General features: G+C 41.8%; 2 protein-coding genes across 3 annotated transcripts; both read right to left on the bottom strand.

Annotated features, from left to right (window-relative positions):
- Nucleotides 1-4255: 4255 nt before the first annotated feature.
- pgm2 (phosphoglucomutase 2) lies at nucleotides 4256-15385 on the bottom strand. The gene is made up of 13 exons (XM_063008308.1): nucleotides 15244-15385; nucleotides 12978-13145; nucleotides 12132-12323; nucleotides 10924-11007; nucleotides 10539-10732; nucleotides 9641-9830; nucleotides 9451-9548; nucleotides 9017-9203; nucleotides 8606-8699; nucleotides 7592-7721; nucleotides 7237-7426; nucleotides 6336-6469; nucleotides 4256-5595 (listed from the first exon to the last, which is right to left on the bottom strand). Exons 1-13 carry the CDS (start codon nucleotides 15319-15321, stop codon nucleotides 5493-5495), a joined length of 1842 nt encoding a protein of 613 aa, XP_062864378.1. The 5' UTR covers nucleotides 15322-15385; the 3' UTR covers nucleotides 4256-5492.
- Nucleotides 15386-17345: 1960 nt separating this feature from the next.
- On the bottom strand, nucleotides 17346-21417 carry LOC134326596 (C-type lectin domain family 17, member A-like). 2 transcript variants are annotated; one of them, XM_063008760.1, is made up of 6 exons: nucleotides 21129-21417; nucleotides 19976-20059; nucleotides 19732-19887; nucleotides 19051-19196; nucleotides 18613-18719; nucleotides 17346-17544 (listed from the first exon to the last, which is right to left on the bottom strand). In XM_063008760.1, the coding sequence occupies exons 1-6, from the start codon at nucleotides 21226-21228 to the stop codon at nucleotides 17373-17375; spliced, it is 765 nt and encodes a 254-aa protein (XP_062864830.1). In that variant the 5' UTR covers nucleotides 21229-21417; the 3' UTR covers nucleotides 17346-17372. The 2 variants fall into 2 exon arrangements, with proteins under 2 accessions (XP_062864830.1, XP_062864831.1); XM_063008761.1 differs by having other exon boundaries at nucleotides 19976-20056; nucleotides 21129-21415.
- Nucleotides 21418-22836: the final 1419 nt, after the last annotated feature.

Below are 22836 nucleotides of genomic sequence, written 5' to 3'. Positions count from 1 at the left end.
CGGCCCTGTGTATGAGAAAAACAGATTGAAGAGTCAGTGACACATCCAGACCCCTCTGTTTTGGAAGATGTCTGAAATGTCGAGAATTGCTCAGCTCGAGAGGTTGAGGTGCCTGTGGGTTGGCGTACTTATTTTTGCCATAATTGTTAACTGATGTAAAGGTGACTGATGTTTGCTTTGTTCCTATTGTTCTTCTGGAAAAGTTTAGTCAGTGACACATCAACTGCAGCGTCAAATTCCTTTAACCCACAACATTTACTGCATGTAGAAGTTACAACAACAGCCACCTGCTATATACAGTATATATACAGTATATATATACAGTATATATATACAGTATATATATATATATATATATATATATATATACATACATACATACACACAAATGTGTGTGTTTACACGTATATACATACACACATACATTATATATATACACACACATTACAAATATATACAGTATATACATATATATATATACATACATTATTATAATGTATGTATATATATATATATATATTTGTAATGTGTGTGTATATATATAATGTATGTATATACTGTATATATTTGTATATATACAATGTATCACAAAAGTGAGTACACCCCTCACATTTCTGCAAATATTTTATTATATCTTTTCATGGGACAACACTATAGAAATAAAACTTGGATATAACTTAGAGTAGTCAGTGTACAGCTTGTATAGCAGTGTAGATTTACTGTCTTCTGAAAATAACTCAACACACAGCCATTAATGTCTAAATGGCTGGCAACATAAGTGAGTACACCCCACAGTGAACATGTCCAAATTGTGCCCAAAGTGTCAATATTTTGTGTGACCACCATTATTATCCAGCACCGCCTTAACCCTCCTGGACATGGAATTCACCAGAGCTGCACAGGTTGCTACTGGAATCCTCTTCCACTCCTCCATGATGACATCACGGAGCTGGTGGATGTTAGACACCTTGAACTCCTCCACCTTCCACTTGAGGATGCGCCACAGGTGCTCAATTGGGTTTAGTCCATCACCTTTACCTTCAGCTTCCTCAGCAAGGCAGTTGTCATCTTGGAGGTTGTGTTTGGGGTCGTTATCCTGTTGGAAAACTGCCATGAGGCCCAGTTTTCGAAGGGAGGGGATCATGCTCTGTTTCAGAATGTCACAGTACATGTTGGAATTCATGTTTCCCTCAATGAACTGCAGCTCCCCAGTGCCAGCAACACTCATGCAGCCCAAGACCATGATGCTACCACCACCATGCTTGACTGTAGGCAAGATACAGTTGTCTTGGTACTTCTCACCATGGCGCCGCCACACATGCTGGACACCATCTGAGCCAAACAAGTTTATCTTGGTCTCGTCAGACCACAGGGCATTCCAGTAATCCATGTTCTTGGACCGCTTGTCTTCAGCAAACTGTTTGCGGGCTTTCTTGTGCATCAGCTTCCTTCTGGGATGACGACCATGCAGACCGAGTTGATGCAGTGTGCGGCGTATGGTCTGAGCACTGACAGGCTGACCTCCCACGTCTTCAACCTCTGCAGCAATGCTGGCAGCACTCATGTGTCTATTTTTTAAAGCCAACCTCTGGATATGACGCCGAACACGTGGACTCAACTTCTTTGGTCGACCCTGGCGAAGCCTGTTCCGAGTGGAACCTGTCCTGGAAAACCGCTGTATGACCTTGGCTATCATGCTGTAGCTCAGTTTCAGGGTGTTAGCAATCTTCTTATAGCCCAGGCCATCTTTGTGGAGAGCAACAATTCTATTTCTCACATCCTCAGAGAGTTCTTTGCCATGAGGTGCCATGTTGAATATCCAGTGGCCAGTATGAGAGAATTGTACCCAAAACACCAAATTTAACAGCCCTGCTCCCCATTTACACCTGGGACCTTGACACATGACACCAGGGAGGGACAACGACACATTTGGGCACAATTTGGACATGTTCACTGTGGGGTGTACTCACTTATGTTGCCAGCTATTTAGACATTAATGGCTGTGTGTTGAGTTATTTTCAGAAGACAGTAAATCTACACTGCTATACAAGCTGTACACTGACTACTCTAAGTTATATCCAAGTTTCATGTCTATAGTGTTATCCCATGAAAAGATATAATGAAATATTTGCAGAAATGTGAGGGGTGTACTCACTTTTGTGATACACTGTATATTTGTAATGTTTGTGTATATATATAATGATTATATATATACACAAACATTACAAATATATATATACATATATATATATATATATACATACATTATATATATACACAAACATTACAAATATATATATACACACACACATATATATATATATACTTGAGGTTTATGTTTACAGCTCAGTCCTACCTTCACACACCGCCTTAATCTTCTAACGGTTTGTCTCTAATAAATTCACCAACTGCAAAGTAACGGCCATGTAACTTCATTAGTTAAAAGAGGATTTTGAAGATTAAAAGAGCAGTTGTGTAAACCGCGCTGTTATAATAATAAATAAATAAATAAAAGGCTTTATTCCGCTGTGAGGAAGTTCCGTTACTCCTGAATAACTGAAACTTCTGCTGAGCGTCTCACAGCCGAGCTTCTGTCACACTAATGCGCATGCGTGTTTGAGTCTGTCACTCAGTTACTGACACAAGCTCATATTCATCAGTTCACAAGTTTAATGTCAGACACAGTCATGTCATACAATTTTGAATCTTCAATTCACCTCACTTGCACAACTTTGGACTGTGGGAGGAAACCGGAGCACAGGGAGAACATGCAAACTCCACACAGAAAGGACCCCGACCACTCCACCTGGGAATCGAACCCACGACCTTCTTTCTGTGAGGCGACAGTGCTACCCACCGAGCCACCGTGCTGCCCTGAATACACTCATGCATGGCAGGACAGGTAGTTACAGGTTACCCAGCCATGACACACTTTGTACTGTTGGAGGAAACCGGAACCCCCGCACGAAAACTCACACAGACACGGGGAGAACATGCAAACTCCACACAGAAAGGACCCGGACCGATCCACCTGGGGATCAAACACAGGACCTTCTTGCTGTGAGGTGACAGTATATGGTTTTCAAAACTACACTGATAAAAATGTCAGTTTTTTCCCCAAACAAAAAAAAAACGAGAAGAAGTTGGCTATAAGATTTTTATGATGGGATTCAAAATTCAAATGAGACTGAAACATGGGACATCTCACGACCCACTTTTTATCTGTTTACTCAAGTCGGCAAATAAATAACTAAATAAAAACATTTAAAAACAAACAAAAACTGTTTAAAAACAGTAATAGCTGTTTAATGCCAAACTTAAGTGATTATTTGGAAGTGAACGGACACCCAATAATTGCTGTAGTGAGATTAATTGGACAGGAAAATAGTTATTACTTATATATGCTTGATACAGGCACAGTAATGTCAAGTTCCTTAACTTTTCTCCCAAATTAGTTTAAGGAGAAAAACGTGGCTGGCAAAGTTTTAATGTTACCAACCAAAGCACCTCTGCAAAACTAATGAGATTTGAATTGCAGTTCTTTCATTTGGCCACCAGAGAGCAGAAGAGTCAGAGTCACAAGTTCCCTAATAAGCATTTTCAAACCATGCGGTCATGCTAATGCTAATTACTGTTTATTACCTGTTTTACCCATTTGGAACTAATTAATTTACATATATTATGTAATTAGATTCATCACCTTCAGTCTAAGATTTACAACAGGTGTATAAAATCAGTTCTATAAAAAATAATGCTTTTTGGCATTAGTTTTGTTTATTGTTTCAGTATGTCTGTGATCATGTGTATAAAGAGATCCTACACATGCTTTAATAAGAGAAACTGCAATATTGATCATGAGCCAAGACTTCCCCACCAACATCAATGCCATTCTTTTGATGGGCGCTCCAAAAATGGTGTGAAACAAAACAGCTGAGGCACTTACAGTCACAATAACGGCATTAAGGCTTCGTCTTATAGTGTGTAGTGCCATGTAGTGCATTTTGTTCCACTGCATCAATGCAGATGCACTTTGTAGGCAGACGTGTAAAAAGTTGTCCATCTGATTTGCACAATATATCAGCAAAGTTATAGAACCACTGCTTAGAAGACCATGTTTAAGTGGGGGATCAGTGCAGTGCGATGACAGTGAAATTGAAGTGACCTGGTATTTTGTGTCGCATTAATACCAGTGTAATTTATTCAGCAGCGTTGCTAAGACCTTAAAAACAGGTACAAGACATAAAAAACTCATAAGTAATAATTAAACAGCTTTAATATATTATCCATCAGCTGCCATGAAAATAGACAAGAATAAAAACATTTTCATAACCAAATATTAATGGCAACGTTAAGGCTTCACTCAGAAATCACAGCAACTCATGTGTTAAAACTGCAGGTCAGTTTGGCACTTTTGGGTCTGCACTAACCCAAAAGTCTAACGCTAACCCAACACCGCTGAGTTCCAGGTTCAAACCCAGGCAGGCGTCTACACAGACATGAAGGAATGGAGGTGGCCGAAGCCCTGCATTGTGCCCAGTGTTTCCTGATGAAACTGGACCCTAAGCAAGATAAAGCGAGTGTTAAAAAAAGGAAATGATAATTAACTCTTTTTATTTATTTTGTATTTGCATCAGCTTTCTAAGTCTCTGCTATTATAACCACAACGACTAAAGCAAACTAAAGTATAGCACAAAACTTCCACCTAAAGAAAACAGGACTTGCCAGCTTCCAGCCAGAAGAGCTTTGGTCTTGTTGAAAAAGGTACAGGTAATAGGACAAGGACATTTTTATAGAATGTTAATTATTTCGTTTAGTATCCTAAAGCACAATCTCACTGGAAGCATCTTCACACTTTCTTCATGTTTCTCTACAGATTGATTTATTTTACATTCATTTGTCACCCATCTGCAAAATCTGTTGGTTTTGTTTCTAATACAGCAGAGACGATTTATAAATAGAGAAAGTCCAGATACTTAATGGAATGCAATGTAATTATGTACAATGTCCAGACTGTGGATAAAGATGTGAAGATGTGACAATGGTTTTTCCTCCTCACAACTGTGTTTAACCCTCCTGGTATCATCATTTTTATCAGGTACACCTATCTGGTAAGTACATTCATCTGTATTGTAGGTGAAGGTAATCAATAAATGGACGTACCAGATAAGTGTACCTAATAAAATGCTCATTGAGGGTTTATTCTTATTAAGGTGGGTCTGGCTTGGAATGAAAGTGTTGATCTAGGATTTGCTCTCACTTTCATTTGGACCATGGATGCAAGTGGCAAAGCTTAAACATGTTTTCTGTACCATCAACCAGTCGCTGCCGTTTATCAGCTCAGTCATGTTGAGTCGAGTTGTAAAGGAAGGAAATGAAAAACAGAAGTAAAACCAGAGTATCAGAACAGGTAGTGAAGAGGCACTGAGGGATCCGTGATCAGAACTGTTAATCAATATGAGCCTGGGTCATGTTTCCATTTGAGGATCCCCGTCTCACTCGGGCTGAGGTGTCAGGTTGTTCTGCTCGGGCTGGAAGAAATGCTTTACAATGGCGTCCACCAAGCTGTTCAGCTCTTCCTTCAGCTGCTCCAGGTCACTGAAAGAGAGCCAGAGGTTCACATTCATGTCTGGTGAGAAAGAGTCAGTTCCAACTAGAAGGAATCTATCTATCCATCTATCCATCTTTTAACTGGAAGGAAGCAAACTATGTAGACCACTTTTAAGATTTTGGAAGATAACGGCCAGTAGAATCACATAATTCTGGTCAGCGCACCAGCATTCTTTAAATGTTTTGGCAAACATGGATCGAGCAATCTCTGATTGAGGACAGAGAGAGTGTAATAATCAGACTCTGATGACCCTTGAAAACTCTTAACACCCTACCAATATTAGTATTAGCTGTCTAGCCAAAAGCTTAGTAAATGGGGTGAATACTGCACTGCTGGAGCAATACTTTACCCCACTGTTGTAGCACATGCAGAACAAAGATGCAGATAGTGATTCATAGGCAAACTTCAAGAGTTGATACCATAAAAAACAGCTAAAAACCTGCACATACATAGTAGCCAAAACAGCCTAAAAATTGTGAATTACATTACCATTTACGGCATTTAGCAGCCGCTTTTAATCAAAGCGACTTACAGTACTGTAACAGTATATTGTCTTAGCAATTAGGAGTTAAGGATCTTGCTCAAGGGCCCAACAGTGGCAACCTGGCAGTGGTGGGGCTTGAACCAGCAATCTGGATTACTGTGGGAGACTGTGAACTCAGTGGGAAATAATACAAAAACATTCAAAAAGACACACACACACACACACACACACACACACACACACCTGTTTCCCGGAGCAGCGCACAGCTCGGTGTAGTACTTGATCTTGGGCTCGGTACCACTAGTGCGCATGGTGGCCACTCCACCATTAGCAAAGGTGAAGGTGATCATCTGACTGCTCTTACTGGTTGGAAGAATCTTAAAAATAAAAAAAAACTGATGTTAAATTTTATTATTAATATATCTAGAAACCACTTGCATGCTACCCTTAAACTGCTTTCACATTATAAGCATTTCACCGCAAGGTTGGGCACCTATTTCTGCTCACCACAGCGTTTACGCCTTTTACATAATACTCGGCAAAAGCCACTCAGTGGCAAACTTGTAAACAAGACACAGTATCAACTACAGCGCAAAACTCATAGATCTATGCCTGTGAAATCTACGTTACCAAGCACTTTAGTAGGTACACCTATCTGGTACGTCCATTCATTAAATATTTTATAAGCTACAGCTTCCATATATGCTCTTGTGGGTATACATTTACTGGCTGTAGCCAATCTGTTGCTCTGTACACTGCAACCCCCTGTACTTCATTTATCAGAACAAAAGGACCTCCACTGACCAGGTGATATTTGGGTTGCCATTCACAGTACTGCAATGGCACTAACATGGCAGCGTGTGTTGGTCATGTGTGAGTGTATCAGATGCAGCAGTTTTGGGCTACAGTCACTAATTGTATACCCACAGAGTTAATCTGTATGATAACTTTAGCTTATAAAATAATCAATGTTTGTACCAGATAGGTGTACCTAAAAAAGTGCTCAGTGAGCAGATTTACAAATAAAACCTTTGATCAGATGTGGAAAACGGAATATAGCACTCAACCATCTGTAATGACCATCATTAGCAGAAGTAACTTGGTGTACGAATGTGCGTAAAGGTGAGACATTAAATGAACTCACAGCCTTGTGATCAGGCTGGTTACTGTCATAGCCGGTTGTGAGGTCTCGAACGGCTGAGATGCCGAAGCCCTGGCACTCTTTAGGGTAGGTGTTCTCACCCTCGTAGTTCCTCAAACGCTCAAACAGCTGCTTGATGGTGTTCTGGTCATGACAGATGAAGTACGAGTTCTTGGTAATGTGGTAGCCATATCTGCACATAGACAAACAAAACAAAAGAGAAAAAGCTGGTCAGTGTGATCTGATCGGGTGCTTTACAGACACAATCGGACGTGTCTGAGAGAGGAAAGGCTGAATGTTATCCTGGAAAACGGAGGCTGATACTGTTTATGTGAGTGAATGAGTGAGGGAGACGTACTCATCATAAATGGCTTTTAGTTGCCGAGAGATGGAGGTGTTTTTGGTGGCCAGGTATGAGATCATCTCTCCTGCGATAGCTGCTGCGCTCACACCATCTTTATCCAGCACTGCTGGGCTGCACATGTATCCTGCAGAAACACAGTCAGTTCAGAGGACTTTCATTTACATTTTCAGCATTTAGCAGACGCTTTTATCCAAAGCAACTTACAGTACTGTATACTGTCTAAGCAACTGAGGATTAATGGCCTTGCTCAAGGGCCCAACAATGGCAACCTGGCAGTGGTGGAGCTTGAACCAGCGACCTTTCGATTACTCGTCTAGTACCTTAACCACTAGGCTACAACTGCCCCTCAATAGTTTTTACATAGCATGCAATAATAATAAGCGTCTGCTAAATGCCACGAATGTAAATAGTAATCGTCACGAGCTCTCGAAGTCGAATCTCAGCTCTGCTATCAGCCGGCTGGGTGTCTACACAGGAACAGGGGGAGTGACAATAGCTGAAACAGGGTTACTCATCGGTCTGTAGAGGCCGCAGATGCGGCAACAATGAGGAACCCCATTGAAGGGTTCTTAGCCTATGAAGTCAACTACACGGCCAAAAGTATTTGGACACCTGACCAGGAGCTTGTTGGATACCTAATTTTAAAAACAAATAGCACTAAATTAGTGTGACCACTTTGTGATCTTTTCAGCTTTAACTGCAGCCACTCTTCTGAGAAGGCTTCTCACAAGACTTTGAAGTATGTCTTTGGGGACTTGTGCCCATTCAATCACTGATGTTGGTCAAGAAAGCCTTAGATCAGTGGGACTGAGGTCAGGGCTCAATCAAGCTGAAATCAGGGCTGAAACAGGGTAGGGCGCTCCCTAAACTGTAGCTGCAAAGTTGGAAGCGTATAGTTTCCTTTATATAATTAATTTATTAGATCTGTTTTCCTGTGTAGTGACTTTAGTGTAATGTTTGTTAACAGTTAGCTGACAGCTCGTATGATGTGGTCGTGTCTGCTCGTACCGATGGCCTCCTCGAAGGCGAACAGAACCTTCTTTTTCTGATCCAGCAGTTGCCTCGCTCTGTTTCCCATCCATTTAAATCCAGTCAGAGTCTCCTAAAGCAGGGGGAGGGAAGATAAAAAAGAAGGTAGGCATTAAAGAAAAGAAAACTAAGAATGTATTTGTATGTTTGGAGTTTGATAATGAAGCTGCAGCAAGTGTGTGACAGCCTTAAGAGAAAATTCTTAAGTGCTCCTGCAAAGCTCCCCCCAATGTTAACAATGCATGGAAGAGACCATTTTTAAGGGATGGGAGGCAATAATAGGTTATTTTTTTTGCTTAAGGGCCACATGCAATTTTAAAACAACATACACATTATGCCCAAATGTATGTGGACACCCCATTTGTCACAATAAGTGAAAGGATGACGAACCTCAAAGTGGAAGCCCTCCTTGAGCGCAATGGCTCGAAGGATTTTGGAGGAGACGGTGCTGGCCAGCATGTAGACGTCCTTCACAGAGGTCTTGAAACTTTCCCCTTGTTTCTGCTTCCAGCACTGAAACGTCCACCAACCAAGCAGGGCGCCGAGCTCATTACCTGAGAAGACTCTCCACTCACCACTGCAGAGAGACCGGCAGGAAGAGACGGAATCAGTGCATAATGCATAATGCAACACCATCGCCAGCCAATGAGATTCAATTCTTCTCTTCTGATACGTCCCGGTAGAGCCAATCATGTCTGTGTGAAGCCTGGCCAGTCGATAGCACTGCTGAGACGTAAACCTGGATCAGCTAGATTCTCTCTCTCTCTCACACACACACACACACACACACACACACACACACACATACATACATACATACATACCTGGGTTGTTTTTCAGCCATGGCCAGCCGGTCTGCATCAGGGTCGTTTGCAAGAACCACAGTGGCTCCCTCTCGGTCCGCCAGTGCAAAAGACAGATTCTACACACACCACACACACAATCAAAATCATGCAATTTGCTAAATACTACAAATATATATGTGTGTGTGTGTGTGTGTGTGTGTGCATGTACCAGCACTCCTGCTCCCTCCTCAGGGTTGGGGTACACCACAGTGGGGAACTCTGGGTCAGGATCTTTCTGCTCCTCAACAGCATATGGGGGATGAAGGTCAAAGGCCTTGAAAGCGGCCTGGACGAACACGTGACCCACGCCGTGAACCGAGGTGTGTACGATCTTTACCTCTGAGCGCTTGTTCAGGTCCCTGAAAGCAAACACACGCAGTTATGCACTTATCACACATATAAATACACCTTTATGAACCCATTGCTGCCATAACAGCATAATACAAGCTCTTTCTGGGGGCCTTGTACTAGATTTTGGAACATGAATGCAGGAATTCACTGTCATTCTGCTACAGCTGGGGTTGGACACTGATTTTGGGCGATAAGGTCTCTTCACAATAAGTGTGACTCAAATTATTCCCCAAATTATTGCAGCAATTTGATGAACTGACTTGCTGGATAGGTGGCGGGTGCTCAGGTGGTGTAGTGGTAAAGTAGACTAGCCCACTACTGCTGAAATCTGGGGATACAGGGTTCAAATCTCAGCTGTGCTATTAGCCAGTCATGCATCTGCATGGGCAATATTGGCTTATGCGAAGGAGCCTAGCCATTGTGAGGTGCACTTGTCAGTGTCAGGAAGGGCATTTGGCATTAAAAACTGTGCCAAGCATACCAGGTCCACTGTGGCGACCCGTATATACAAGAGCAGCCAAGCAAAAAACAAACTTGTTGGAAAGGAGGCATCACTAAAGGTGCAACTAAATAATTTTAAAGCATCTATAAGCAGAATGGGGAGCCAAAATATCAATTACGTAGTGTAGATAATCAGACAGAAAGACAGGCAGCTCTTTAAAGTGTGCAAGCAGAAGTGAAGACTGAGATTTGATGCTGTGTTAGTGTGGGTGTACCTGTGGAGGCAGTGCTGCTGGATGGACTGCAGGTATTCTTTGTGTATATCCTGGTACGGGTCTTTGAGCAGGGGGCTCTTTAGGGCAGCTTGTGAGTCCCAGGATTCAGGCCATGGCTCCAGATGTTCCTCTATGGACGCTGCAATACCCTTATCATGAGGAGGAATGATCTGAGCACCGTTCTCCCAGTATACCTAACACACACACACACACACACACACACACACACACACACACGACAAACCGTCATGTGTGAACTGAACTATGTCTAGAAGAAAACGGTCAAATCAGGACCAGATAAAGACACAAACACCCGGGATGCTCAGGAAATCATTAAAATAGAGCTAAGAATGGATCAGGGAAACTGAAGCCTGCATGACTGTACCTTGTATCCATTGTCCTGTTTGGGGTTGTGGGAGGCCGTCACCATGATACCAGCACAGAGGCCCAGATGTGACACAGTAAACGGCTGAGAGACAAAAGAAAGAAAATTAAATGAGTGGAGACAGAAAGAAAGAATAAAAAGTAAAGAGAAAAGTAAACAAAACGTTGAGCACTCCGGTGAAGCAGCTCTCTTACACGCCAGCCCACCAGTTCTGAGATCTCAGGCTCTTAAATTCGAATCTTAACTTTGCTGTCGGCCAGCCAGGCGCCTACATTTACATTTTCAGAATTTAGCAGACGCTTTTATCCAAAGCAACTTACAATACTGTGACAGTATATCGTCTGAGCAATTGAGGGTCAAGGGTCTTGGATATGACTAGATTGGTGAAAGGGGAAATCCATAAACAAAAAAGAATAGAAAAAATTTATGTTAATAAGATAAAATAAGAGAAGAGGAGATTTTAAAAAACATGGAAAGATAAAAATCAACACAAAAACAAGAATAAAAGTAAAACAAACGGAAGTAATGAATTAATAAACTGTTATACAATAATAAAAGATGCAAAAGGAATAAAAATAAAGCAAACTACAGCAGTAGTCAGTATTAAACAGTATTAAAATGTCATTGAATAAAAAGAAAAAGCTTTAAAAAACACATTTTTAGTAGAACAAAATAAATGAAATAGAAAAATATGGATTGAAATATGAATTATGCAAAATAATAAATAAAGGGATGACGAGTACTCTGATCAGTACTTGTTAGTTACAGAGGCCTTGTAGATTCAGTGCAAAACTAACAAGTCTCTGTTGCAGAGGTGTAAAGGAGAAAAAAAAATAGATGAAGTCAAAGTGCACTTCAGTATGAACTGGGGTCTGAGGGGGAAAGTTCATATGGACTAAACGTGTCTGTATGTGGAACTGCGGATGACAAAGTTGATCATTGCTGACGAGAGACATGAACTTCTTTTCAGGTCTCAGCCACCACTTGTGTCTGTGCTAATGCTGTACAAGCATGTAACAGTTCAAACTGGAAGTGTTTCCAGCTCTGACACACCTGACTGAGACCAACCCGCTAATCCCAGCCCCTTAGTTAGCTGAAAGCTGGTGTTTCTAAAAGTAAATATTAATAATACTGACTGTCTTACAACTTTAAGCACTTTAATATCAAGACTGATGTTCTGAAATGTGCACTTGATATACTGTACATACCACATACGGTGTGGGAGTGAAGACCGAGAAGAGGTAAACAGGAACTCCTCGACTGGTGAACACAGCCGCAGCCAGGGAGGCGAATCGCTTGCTGCTCCCTCCGCTGGCCGCGTGCTCCCGGGCATCGAACCCGATCACAACGCCACGCTGCTTCAGGTCAGTAAAAGACTGTTCCAGGTAGCAACAGAAGCCCTGAGAGACAGAGAGAGATTCACTGAAAGAAATGATTCTCCAAATAAATACACTCACTTTCTTAAACGCTTTTCCAATCAGGGTTGCAGGGGGGTGCTGGAGCCTATCCTAGCTTTTCAATGGGTGCAAGGCACACAGTCACACACATACACACACGTACAAACACGGAGAGAACATGCAAAGTCTGCACAGAAAAGACCCGGACCACCCCTCCTGGGGATCGAACCCAGGAACTTCTTGCTGTGAGGCAACAGTGCTACCCATCGAGCCACCCCAAATGAACACAGTTTATATATTCTGAATTATTATTATATTACAGTGCTGATATAATCTGTTATAACATCTGATGTTTATGTTATTGCTTAAAATTTGATATTGGTTTGTAATCTTCACTTTGGTACCTGTTGTGTACATATAACACCTTTCCTATTGCGTGTTAAGTAATGTTATATCACCAGTGTCATAGTATGTTTCTTCCTATTAAGACATACAACCCAATGCCCAAAGAGTTGGGACAGTCGAACAAATGCCATTAACAAATATCATATTTACTTACTGTCCCAACTTTTATGGAAATGAGGCCCTATAAGAGTTTCTGTTTTCTAACCAACGGCTGTATAACAGGCAGATCATGTGCCGTGCGTGTTCTCTTACCTGAGTGGTCTGTATGATGGTGAGGTCATTCATGCGAGAGACACCGGGACCCATGGCAGCTCTGAGCCCCGCTGTTCCGAATTCCATCCGAGCACCGAAACACTTGCGCAGCTCTTCTTTGGCTCCCATCTTCACCATCTCCCGGACGCATGACGCGGTCTTGGTGTTCTGATTACAAGAAAATGTCATTGTAGACACAAAAAACAGTAATGAATTGTTTGAAATACACCATAGTGCTGCTGAGCACCTAATATTTATTTATTATTTTATTTATTTGGATTTTAACGTCATGTTTTACACACTTTGGTTACATTCATGACAGGAACGGTAGTTACTCATCACACAAGACTCATCAGTTCAAATTTTATATCAAACACAGTCATGGACTATTTTGTATCTGGCAGGGTTTAAAAATGATGTCACAAGCACATCATTAAACACCAGGCTTTCATATATTTCACATGAGAGATGAGCAAAACGACGTTACGCCATACTGGAATTTTTCCAGACGGACGGATAGACACACCAAACATACAGATGAAGTAATAAATCTTAATAGTTTGGGTAACAAGATGACAGATAATGAGAACATCCTGTTAGAGACAGAACGAATGCTTTAAAGCTAAATAAACATTTTACTCTCCTTTATCAGCAACATCATGTTCTTGTCCGGCTCGTGCAGTTGACCTTCATCACGTGAGCAACAATCAGTCTTTACTTTGCTTCACTTTTGTACAAAGAAAGTGTCTTGGAATCACATGCCATGCACTAAATACTAAATAAAGCACTGACAAGATTCACTTAACGGCAACATGCATTCACTCGAGCGCACATAAACACCTCAGTTATTCAACTGAACCGACCGATTTCCTTTTCCGATTTTGTTAATCAGATGCTGACTGTTGGCATTTAGACCTGAATGAGCTTCACGTGTCCAAGTGTACCAGTGCAGCTCCTACAACGAGAACTGCACAGGACACTGTAGTTATTGTTCCAAACCCCAAACATGTATATAGAAGTGAGAGTCATTTGTGTTTCAACGTGTCAACATGTGTCATCAGTAAGTGACGTCGCTTTTAAATGAGGACCTTTCAATTAATATGTATTTAGCTTTGATTCATGTCTCTTTGTTCCCTTGTTTCTCAATTCTTATCCTTGCAACCTCTAGATAGATAGATAGATAGATAGATGGGTGGGTGGGTAGATGGGTGGGTAGATGGGTGGGTAGGTAGGTAGGTAGGTAGGTAGGTAGGTAGGTAGGTAGGTTAGGTAGGTAGGTAGGTAGGTAGGTAGGTAGGTAGGTAGGTAGGTAGATTGGATGGACGGACGGACGGACAGATAGATACATAGATATTTTATTGATCCCAAAGGAAATTAAAGAGATAATTTATACACTGCCAATTCATCACCATGTAAAATGTAAAAGACCGAGTCAGTCAAGATTTACCATCCTTTGTGTTTTGAGCAATTGTTTTATTTTGTGCCTCGTCTGTTTGTACTGTAAAATTTTGGGATAAACATGAACCCCAGACAGATTTCCTCTGTTTGTTTGTTTATTAGGATTTTAAAGTCATGTTTTACACTTTGGTTACATTCATGACAGGAACGGTAGTTACTCATTATACAAGATTCATCAGTTCACAAGTTTATATCAAACACAGTCATGGACAGTTTTGTATCTCCAACCGGAGCATCCGGAGGAAACCCACATGAACACGAGGGAATTTGTGTCCATTTGGTCAAAAGTGGATTTGTCAGAGACTGTTAGACGAGAAAGACTGGTCACAAAGGTGTTCAGTATGGTTGAGGTCAGGTTTTGAGCAGTCCACTGTAGTTCCCTTACAACAAATTTGTCAAACCATGCCTTTACTGACCCTGCTTTGTGGACAGACAGACAATCATGCTGGAACATGAAATGGGTTCTTGCCTAATCTGCTGTCACAAAGCTGGAGGGGCATTATTTGTTTTACTATCACAGTCATTCCGAGGGATGTCCAAATACTTTTGACCATATAGTTTTACACCAAGTGCTAAAAGACTTTATTTAAACTGTCAGAAACGGTTACTCTTCTGCTTTCTGTTACAACCATGAGCTGTATCTCAAATTGCACCTTAATGAGTATTGAAGTGCACTACATAGGGTGTAGTGATAATTGCGCAGTACACAATATAGGCAACCTAGTTAGGGAGCATGAAGCTATTTGAAATACAGCCCGAGTTTACAGCAGTTAAAGATAAATATTTGTTATGTTTACAACCTACTCACCTTGTCAAACTCTAACCACTGTTTAACGGCGTTGTCCAACGCCACATCTCCGGTACTTTCAACTGCATTTTCCGACATTTTGCTGTTTAATTCAAAATGAAAATTACAAACCGTTTGACACTGATCTATACAACTGCTACAGGAAGACACACTCATCTGCTGCATTGAGCCTCCGCGTAGAGAATATCAACGCTGGTTCAGTTTCAAACAGGTTCTACTTTAATACAAAGTGCACTAGATAGTCATTACACCCTGTACTATGTAGGGCACCTATATAGAAACTACGCTGTCTTTTGAAACGAAACCGACGCCTGTCTGCGATTCACTTTATTCCTCGAGGTCGGCAGAACAGCTTAATGCGCATCACTGCCACCTACTGAGCGCCAGTAAGATTACAGTGTGGATTTTTAATGAACGAGCGACTCAAACCTTTATCCTGGTCGGGGTCGCGGTGGGTGCGATACATTGAGCGAACAGGTAAACAGGTCATCATAGGTCAGACGCACACAATATAACAAACAAGCGACTGAAACCACATACTGTTGTTTGTTTTACCACCGCTTTATCCTGGTCAGGGTAAAACAAGCTACTCAAATCTTTATCCTGGTCGGGGTCGCTGTGGGCGCGATACATTGGGCGAACAGGTCGCCAGTCCATCATAGGTCAGACGCACACACAATCACAACTGTCTGCATGTGTTTGGACTCGTAAGAGGAAACCAGAGCACCCAGAGGAAGTCCACACAGTCACAGGGAGAACATGCAAACTCCACAGAGAAAGGACCATGGTCGGCCGGTCGGGGAATCAAACCTAAGACCTTCGTGCTGTGAGGCGACAGAGTTACCCCTGCTCCACCGTGCCAGGCACACAACAAATACAGTTGGGGGCCAAAGGTCTAAGACCATTAATAACAATGCTTTTTTTTTTCTTGCTGTCAAATCAATTCAGACTCCTGCCGGCTACTGTTTTTCCAACACATCATGTCTTCTGCTTGGGTCATAAACCACTTTATCCTGGTCAGGGTCCCAGCACACCCAGTCCCACTGAGACTTGAACATGGATCGTAATAATCTGCTGCACCACCCAGGCCCCAACATTTATAATATATGGCCAAAAGTACTAAGACACACTTTTTAATCATTGAATTCATGTGTTTAATTCATTCCCATTGCCACAGGTGTATAAAATGTAGCACCTAGCACTTCTGATTTCTATGTGACACGTCCCCCATTTTAATCCAGTGTGTATGCAGTTCAATTCCGGTATGAATTCAGTGTGTGTATGTGGTGGGGGAGACTGGGTGGCTGGGTTTAGGGGTGTTATTTTGTCAGTCTAACTTTTCACCTCTAGTTTGGACTATTTTTAAATAGGATACCAAAATGTAAGATGGTAGTTTTAGCCTAGCGGTTAAGGTACTGGACTATCAAGCAGAAGGTCGCTGGTTCAAACCCCACCAGTGTCAGGGCCCTTGAGCAAGGCCCTAAAACCCTCAGTTGCTTAGACTGTAAGTCACTTTGGATAAAAGCGTCTGCTAAATGTCCAAAATGTAGATGTAGGATGTATTTTATGATGCTAGCAACAGTGTGGCCTCAGTCTAAACAGTTGTAGCCAGTTGTTGCCTAGTGGTTCAGGTACGGGACTAGTAATCAAAAGGTCACTGGTTCAAGCCCCACCACTACTAGGTTGCCATTGCTGGGCACTTGAGCAAGGCCCCTAGCACTGCTGGGGATTTGAAGCCTGGACCCCAGCAGTAGTGGGCTGGTGTGATTTACCTTCTTGATTCATTGTGGGGTGCTCAGATGGCACAGAAAGCTAATATGCTTGCTGACAGTTTGAGTTTGGCAAAGCCACCAGTGTTTGAGGGCAGAAAGACCCTGTGAAGCTTCACCTCCTTGGTACTTCAACAGCGAGTCTTCCTGTTTTGTTGAGGTGCCAACAGTTTGTTGCTGAGTGAGTCTGTTTCTTTCTGATTGCAACACGTTCTGGGTTTTCTCAAAATCTGCTGGCTTGACAAAATACACACAGAAACTTGGTGGTGCAGAAAGTTCCACAATGCCATGCAAAAACAGGCTAACAGAAAATAAAAGTTTAGCACTAATACGTTTAGAAAAAAAGCTTAAATCCATAGTTTATTTAGTGGAAATTCTCCTCTCACATATACACACATAAGTAACAATGCATGATTCATCATTCCATGTGTTGAGGACACCCTTCACTGGTCTGTCGTCTGTTGGTTTGTAGCCGGTCGTAACACAGTCCTCTGAACCTTGATAGTTGTTGGGTTCCTGAGTCCACCAAAAGCTAAAAGCAAACCAAGAATTAGTCAATCAAAGCTGCAGACTTTCAGGACGACATTCACACTGTAGTGAAGTGAAGCGTTATCACATCCCAGTCATTTTCTATAGAGCCAGAGGAACATTCTCGTTAAACTGGTGAGTGCAAAAGTTTGTGCACCCAGATACCACATATTTAATGACTTTTAATGACAGAAATTGTAGAACTGCGCTGGAAGCATGTGCAAGTGTTTGATCACTTCTGTAAAGTCTGAGAATTTAATCAACTCAGCATGGTCAAAAACTGCCAGTAGAGGGGTAGTGCAGGTAAAAACACACGCTGGAACCAGAGCTGGATCTCGAATACATCGTATCAAATCTCAGCTCTGCCTGCCGGCTAAGGCTGAGCGGCCACATGAACAACGATTGGCCTGTTGTTCAGATATGGGCGACACTAAGCCGGATGGGGTCTCTCTCTCATGACTGGTGCACTTACGACCTCTGCTGGCTGATTGATGGCACCTGCACAGAGATGAGAAAAGAGTGCTCTCAGGGTGGGTCTCTCCGTACACAACGCTTAGCTGCGCTCTGCACTTATCAAAGTGTAGGTGATAAGATGCATACGGCATGCTGCCCACGTGTCACGTTCTCCTCAATCAGAGCAGGGATCGGCATTGGTGGAGAGGAAGCGTGACGCAGTTGGGCAATTGGACGCGCTAAAAAAGAGAAAAAGGGAAAAATAATAATAACAATTGTCAGTAGAGGGCGCTAGCTCACCACTGCAAAAACCCAGTTTAGAGTCTTAGCAATGCAGGTTGAGCATCGATCATCATGGGTGTTTTGTAATGTATCAGCTTAATTTGGTGTAATGAAAGTACAAAATTTGGTGTAATAAAACCCCTTGAGGAGCTGAATAAGGATCTGGATCTGAATGAGGATATAAAGGGGTTTCAAAGCACCTCCAGCCCTAAATTTCCACTGTCAGAGTCAATAAAAGGTTAATAGGTAAAGAAAACAGTGGAAGCCTCTTCTGTTTACCTCAAAGATGGCTTTTAATCAGAAGTAGTTTACTAATATAAGCAGTCTGGTTTCTTACCTGGTGGTTAGCGTTGTACCGTCCACCCATTTCCAGCGATTTTGTGTTGCCAAGTCACTAAGCCCGATCCAAGCAGTCTGACCTCTTCTCAACATCTCAATCAAATCCTGTTGGGACCAAATGAAGGATTAAATGGGGCCAGAATTGTGTCTGATTTTACTAATAAGTCATAATGCTTGTGTTTTAATGAAAGGGACTTTGCAGCACTATAAACTTTGTAGAAATTCTAATACTTGATAAGCTTTCCCAGAACAGAAGAGACTGTTATAGAGGCAAAGCTCATGGTCTATATACTGTTGGCCATAGAGTGCAGCTTTAAGGTAATTTTCCTGCTGCACGGTTCGCACTACCACTGTATTAATTCCAATTTAACACTTAACAGTTCATATTACACAGATTAATATCCCTCCTGCCCTCAGTCGTAGCGAAACGCCTCACCTGCTCATCAAGGCTGTTTATGATGACCAGATCTGCTTCTTTTTCTTGGCAGTACTTTCTGCTCTCGGACCAGGTCATCTTCCGAGTAGAGACGTAGTAAATGCTGGATTTAAAATATCTCCATCCTGGCTTATTGATCTCTTTAGCTGTGCACAGATTGGATTATTGCATTTTAAACATCATAATAAGGTATTAAATTCCATAAATTAATACATAAACATTAACTGCTAATGCTCATTCGAAGTATACATTTTACATACACTCTTAAGGAACATCATGGTGGTATTGAGATTTTAATGATTTTTTTCCTCCCAATCTAGTCTTATTAAATTACCTGATTGCATTACGCTTCCTCTCTACTAATCTTGATCTCCACCTTGGCTGAGGAAAGCAGTGACTAACACACGCCCCCACCAACACGTGTGCAGTAGCCAACTGCATCTTTTCACCTGCACAAGACGAGTTTATATATGGATCAGCTTTGTGTACGGAGAGCCACACCCAGACCCAGACGTGCAAGTGAGGGGAATTGGAGATTGGAGACTTTTGACGTTAAACTTGTGAACTGATGAATCTTGTGTAATGAGTAACTACCGTTTCTGTCATGAATGTAACCAAAGTGTAAAACATGACGTTAAAATTCTAATAAATAAATACCTATAAAAACAGGAAATGACTTACTGAGGTTGGTTAATTGCTGTTGCAGTTCATCCCTCTGCCTCTGTATCTGATCTCTCTGGTTCACCAGTTTGTCGTAACTGGACTGTAACTGGCTTCCATACGTCGGCTGGGTGTCGCAGCTTGAATAGACAGGATCTGAATTCACCTGAGACGTATCTAGAGGTTCAGAAACAGATTTGCACATGTAAACAATCACAATTTAAAGCACCGGTGAGTGTATCATATCTGAATGAGAGGAGCTTACAGTACAGCCTCAGGATGATGTTCAGACTTCCCTGAAGAATAAACATCAGACCGACACACACTCCAGCAATCCTAATCGCTCCTGCTTACAAACCACAACAACACAGGGTTTAGTACAACTACATCTTCCGTGTCAGCTCATAGACCTGAAGCAAATATCAGAAACAGGTAACAGCACACAATATGGTCGAAAGTATGTGGACACCCCTCCAAATGATTGAGTTTAGGGGTTTCAGTCACGGATGGCATGGTGGCACAATGGGTAGCGCCGTCACCTCACAGCAAGAAGGGCCTGGTTTCAATTCCAGTCTTTTCTGTGTTCTGTATCTGTGTGGGTTTCCTCTGGGAGCTCCGGTTTCCTTACACAAATCCAAAGACGTGCAATCAGGCCAATTGGAGCTACTAAAATTAGTGTGTGTGTTTTTGCCTTGTAATGCATTGGTGACCTGTCTGGGGTGTTTCCTGCATTTCGCACAATGAATCAGACCCACTGTGACCCCGACCAGGACAAAACTGTTGTTTTATTTATTGATTAGGATTGACATCACATTTTACATTCATGACAGGACAGGTAGTAACTGGCTACACAAGATTCATCAGTTCAAGTTTTTAATGTCAAACACAGTCATGGACAATTTTGTATCTTTAATTCACCTCACTTGCACGTCTTTGGACTGTGGGAGGAAACCGGAGCTCCCGGAGGAAACCCACGCAGACACGGGGAGAAGATGCAAACTCCACACAGAGAGGACCCGGACCGGCCCACCTTGCTGCCCCCATCAATTACATAAAATAAAAGCCTTCAGCTTTGAGCCAACAGTTTAGGGAAGGTCCCATTTTAGTTCCAGCATGACGGTGCTCCTGTGCCCAACACAAGGACCACAAAGACATGCACAGAGCCTTGAACACCCAAACCCTACTGAACACCTTTGGAATCATTCAGAATGCCAAGCCGAGCTAGACACAGATTCCCACACTTTAGACACTTTAAACTACCACAAACAGAAAAGTGGAGGATGCTATCGTCATGAAGCCCATGGTTTTAGAATGGAATGCCAGACACACTCACGGTCAGGTGTCCACATACTTTTGACCATGTAACGCATGACATTGTGGCCACACTACACAGTAAACACAGAGCAGGTTGTACTTACGTCTGTTCTGCACAGCTCCGGCATGCATGTCCTTCACCGTGTGTACATTCTGATAATGAGGAGGATCATGTTGAATGTTCATCTCTGGATTCGCAGCCATAGAACTCAGATGGACAGGTCAGTTGGAGCTCTGTGCTCCGTCCTGGCTGTATTTAGAAAGGATGGTGTTGTAACTCGGTCTCATATGAGCTACAAATGAGGAACTGAGATTATAAACCTACTCAGAGAGGAAAGCTTTTCTTACGCAATCAATTCAGCAACCTCCTGATTATCAGTCAGATACACGGTATTACATTTTAAGAACAAGCAAAAAATAGAAGAATGTTGACTAGTGGTCAAATATTTCTGGCCTTCATTAGACTTCAGTTTGAGTTACTGAATGTGCTATCTGTGTGCAAACAATTGTTATTTTTATTATATAATTACCTGTTTTTTCAACCCACCAGTTACACATCAACACTTTCCAAGCTGTGATGCCACTAAAGATGAGATCACATGTGATGAAGCAATGTTTCATGTGATTTAACTTCCTCCAGACATTTTAACCAAACGTTCCTCCAGTTTGTGGATTCAGAACAGAAACTGTTGCCTTTCCTTTTTTATCCCCATGACCAACAGAGTTGCATTGTCGTACCCAGCAACCATTTGGCTTGACGTATGTAAACCATATGAGCTGGCCGGATGTTCACTAATATGGACTTACATCATGCCTTTGCAGCTATAACAGTCTCCACTCTGTGTGTGCCCATTTAGTCAAAAGTGTGGCCTTGTTCGCAATCAACGTCCCTGTTCATCCCAATAGTGTTTAACTGTGGCTGAGGTCAAGGCTCTGGGCAAACTACTGGAGTTTCTCTTTAAAGCAAACTCATCAAAGCATGTCATCATGGATCTCACAGTGTGCAGTGACAGTATCACACAGAAACATGAAGCCATTTTCTGAACTGTGGGGACAAAATTGGAAGCAAATAATTTATTTTAAACGCTTGTTAGGAATGGATGTGACCTCAGTAACCAGGAGGGATGTTGCTGCCCATAAACCCTTCAGAAGTTTAGAGTTTTACTGGGGTATAAATATGTGGGTGCACATGCCAAACAGCTTAATACTTTGTCAATATGGTGAAAATTAGAGCAGGGTTTTGTTTTTTGTAATACTAATTAATGTTGTAATGTTAAAAATAATACTAATTAAATAAACTTACGCAAACGCCCCCTTGAGGAGGTTTTATGTTTATCTGAGAGAGAGTAGGATGCATTGTGTTGCCTGGGTCGCATAAAAAAAAAAATCATGGATAAACTGTGGATTGCTTGAAAAAAGTTTGAAAAATCCTGGATTAGAGAGAACATGAATAAAATAGAGCAAATAGAGCAATTTGTTAGAGGAGTTGTAACAATCCTAATGCAGTGAGAATGATTGTTAAGAGGTTTACAGATGTCATAAAATATCCAAATCTGCAAATTACCAGCAATTCACTGTGATTAAAAATTCAATGTCTGCTATATGTTCAATGGGACTTTGAGCTGATTAACCACAGACATATTTTTGCATATTTTTTCAGTAATGGGGCCGATAACTAAAAGGGTGGAGAAAAAATGTCTAAATTTTAAGGTACTCAAATGGTCCTTCAGTCTAATAAACGAGCGCACCACCGTAGAGTTCAACTAATTCCTCTGTTCCTGAGGGAAATCAGTTATATGAAATTACTTGTAA

This window comes from Trichomycterus rosablanca, chromosome 14, assembly GCF_030014385.1.
Source record: "Trichomycterus rosablanca isolate fTriRos1 chromosome 14, fTriRos1.hap1, whole genome shotgun sequence".
Taxonomy (NCBI): Eukaryota; Metazoa; Chordata; class Actinopteri; order Siluriformes; family Trichomycteridae; genus Trichomycterus; species Trichomycterus rosablanca.
This window is presented reverse-complemented; position numbering and strand designations above follow the sequence as displayed.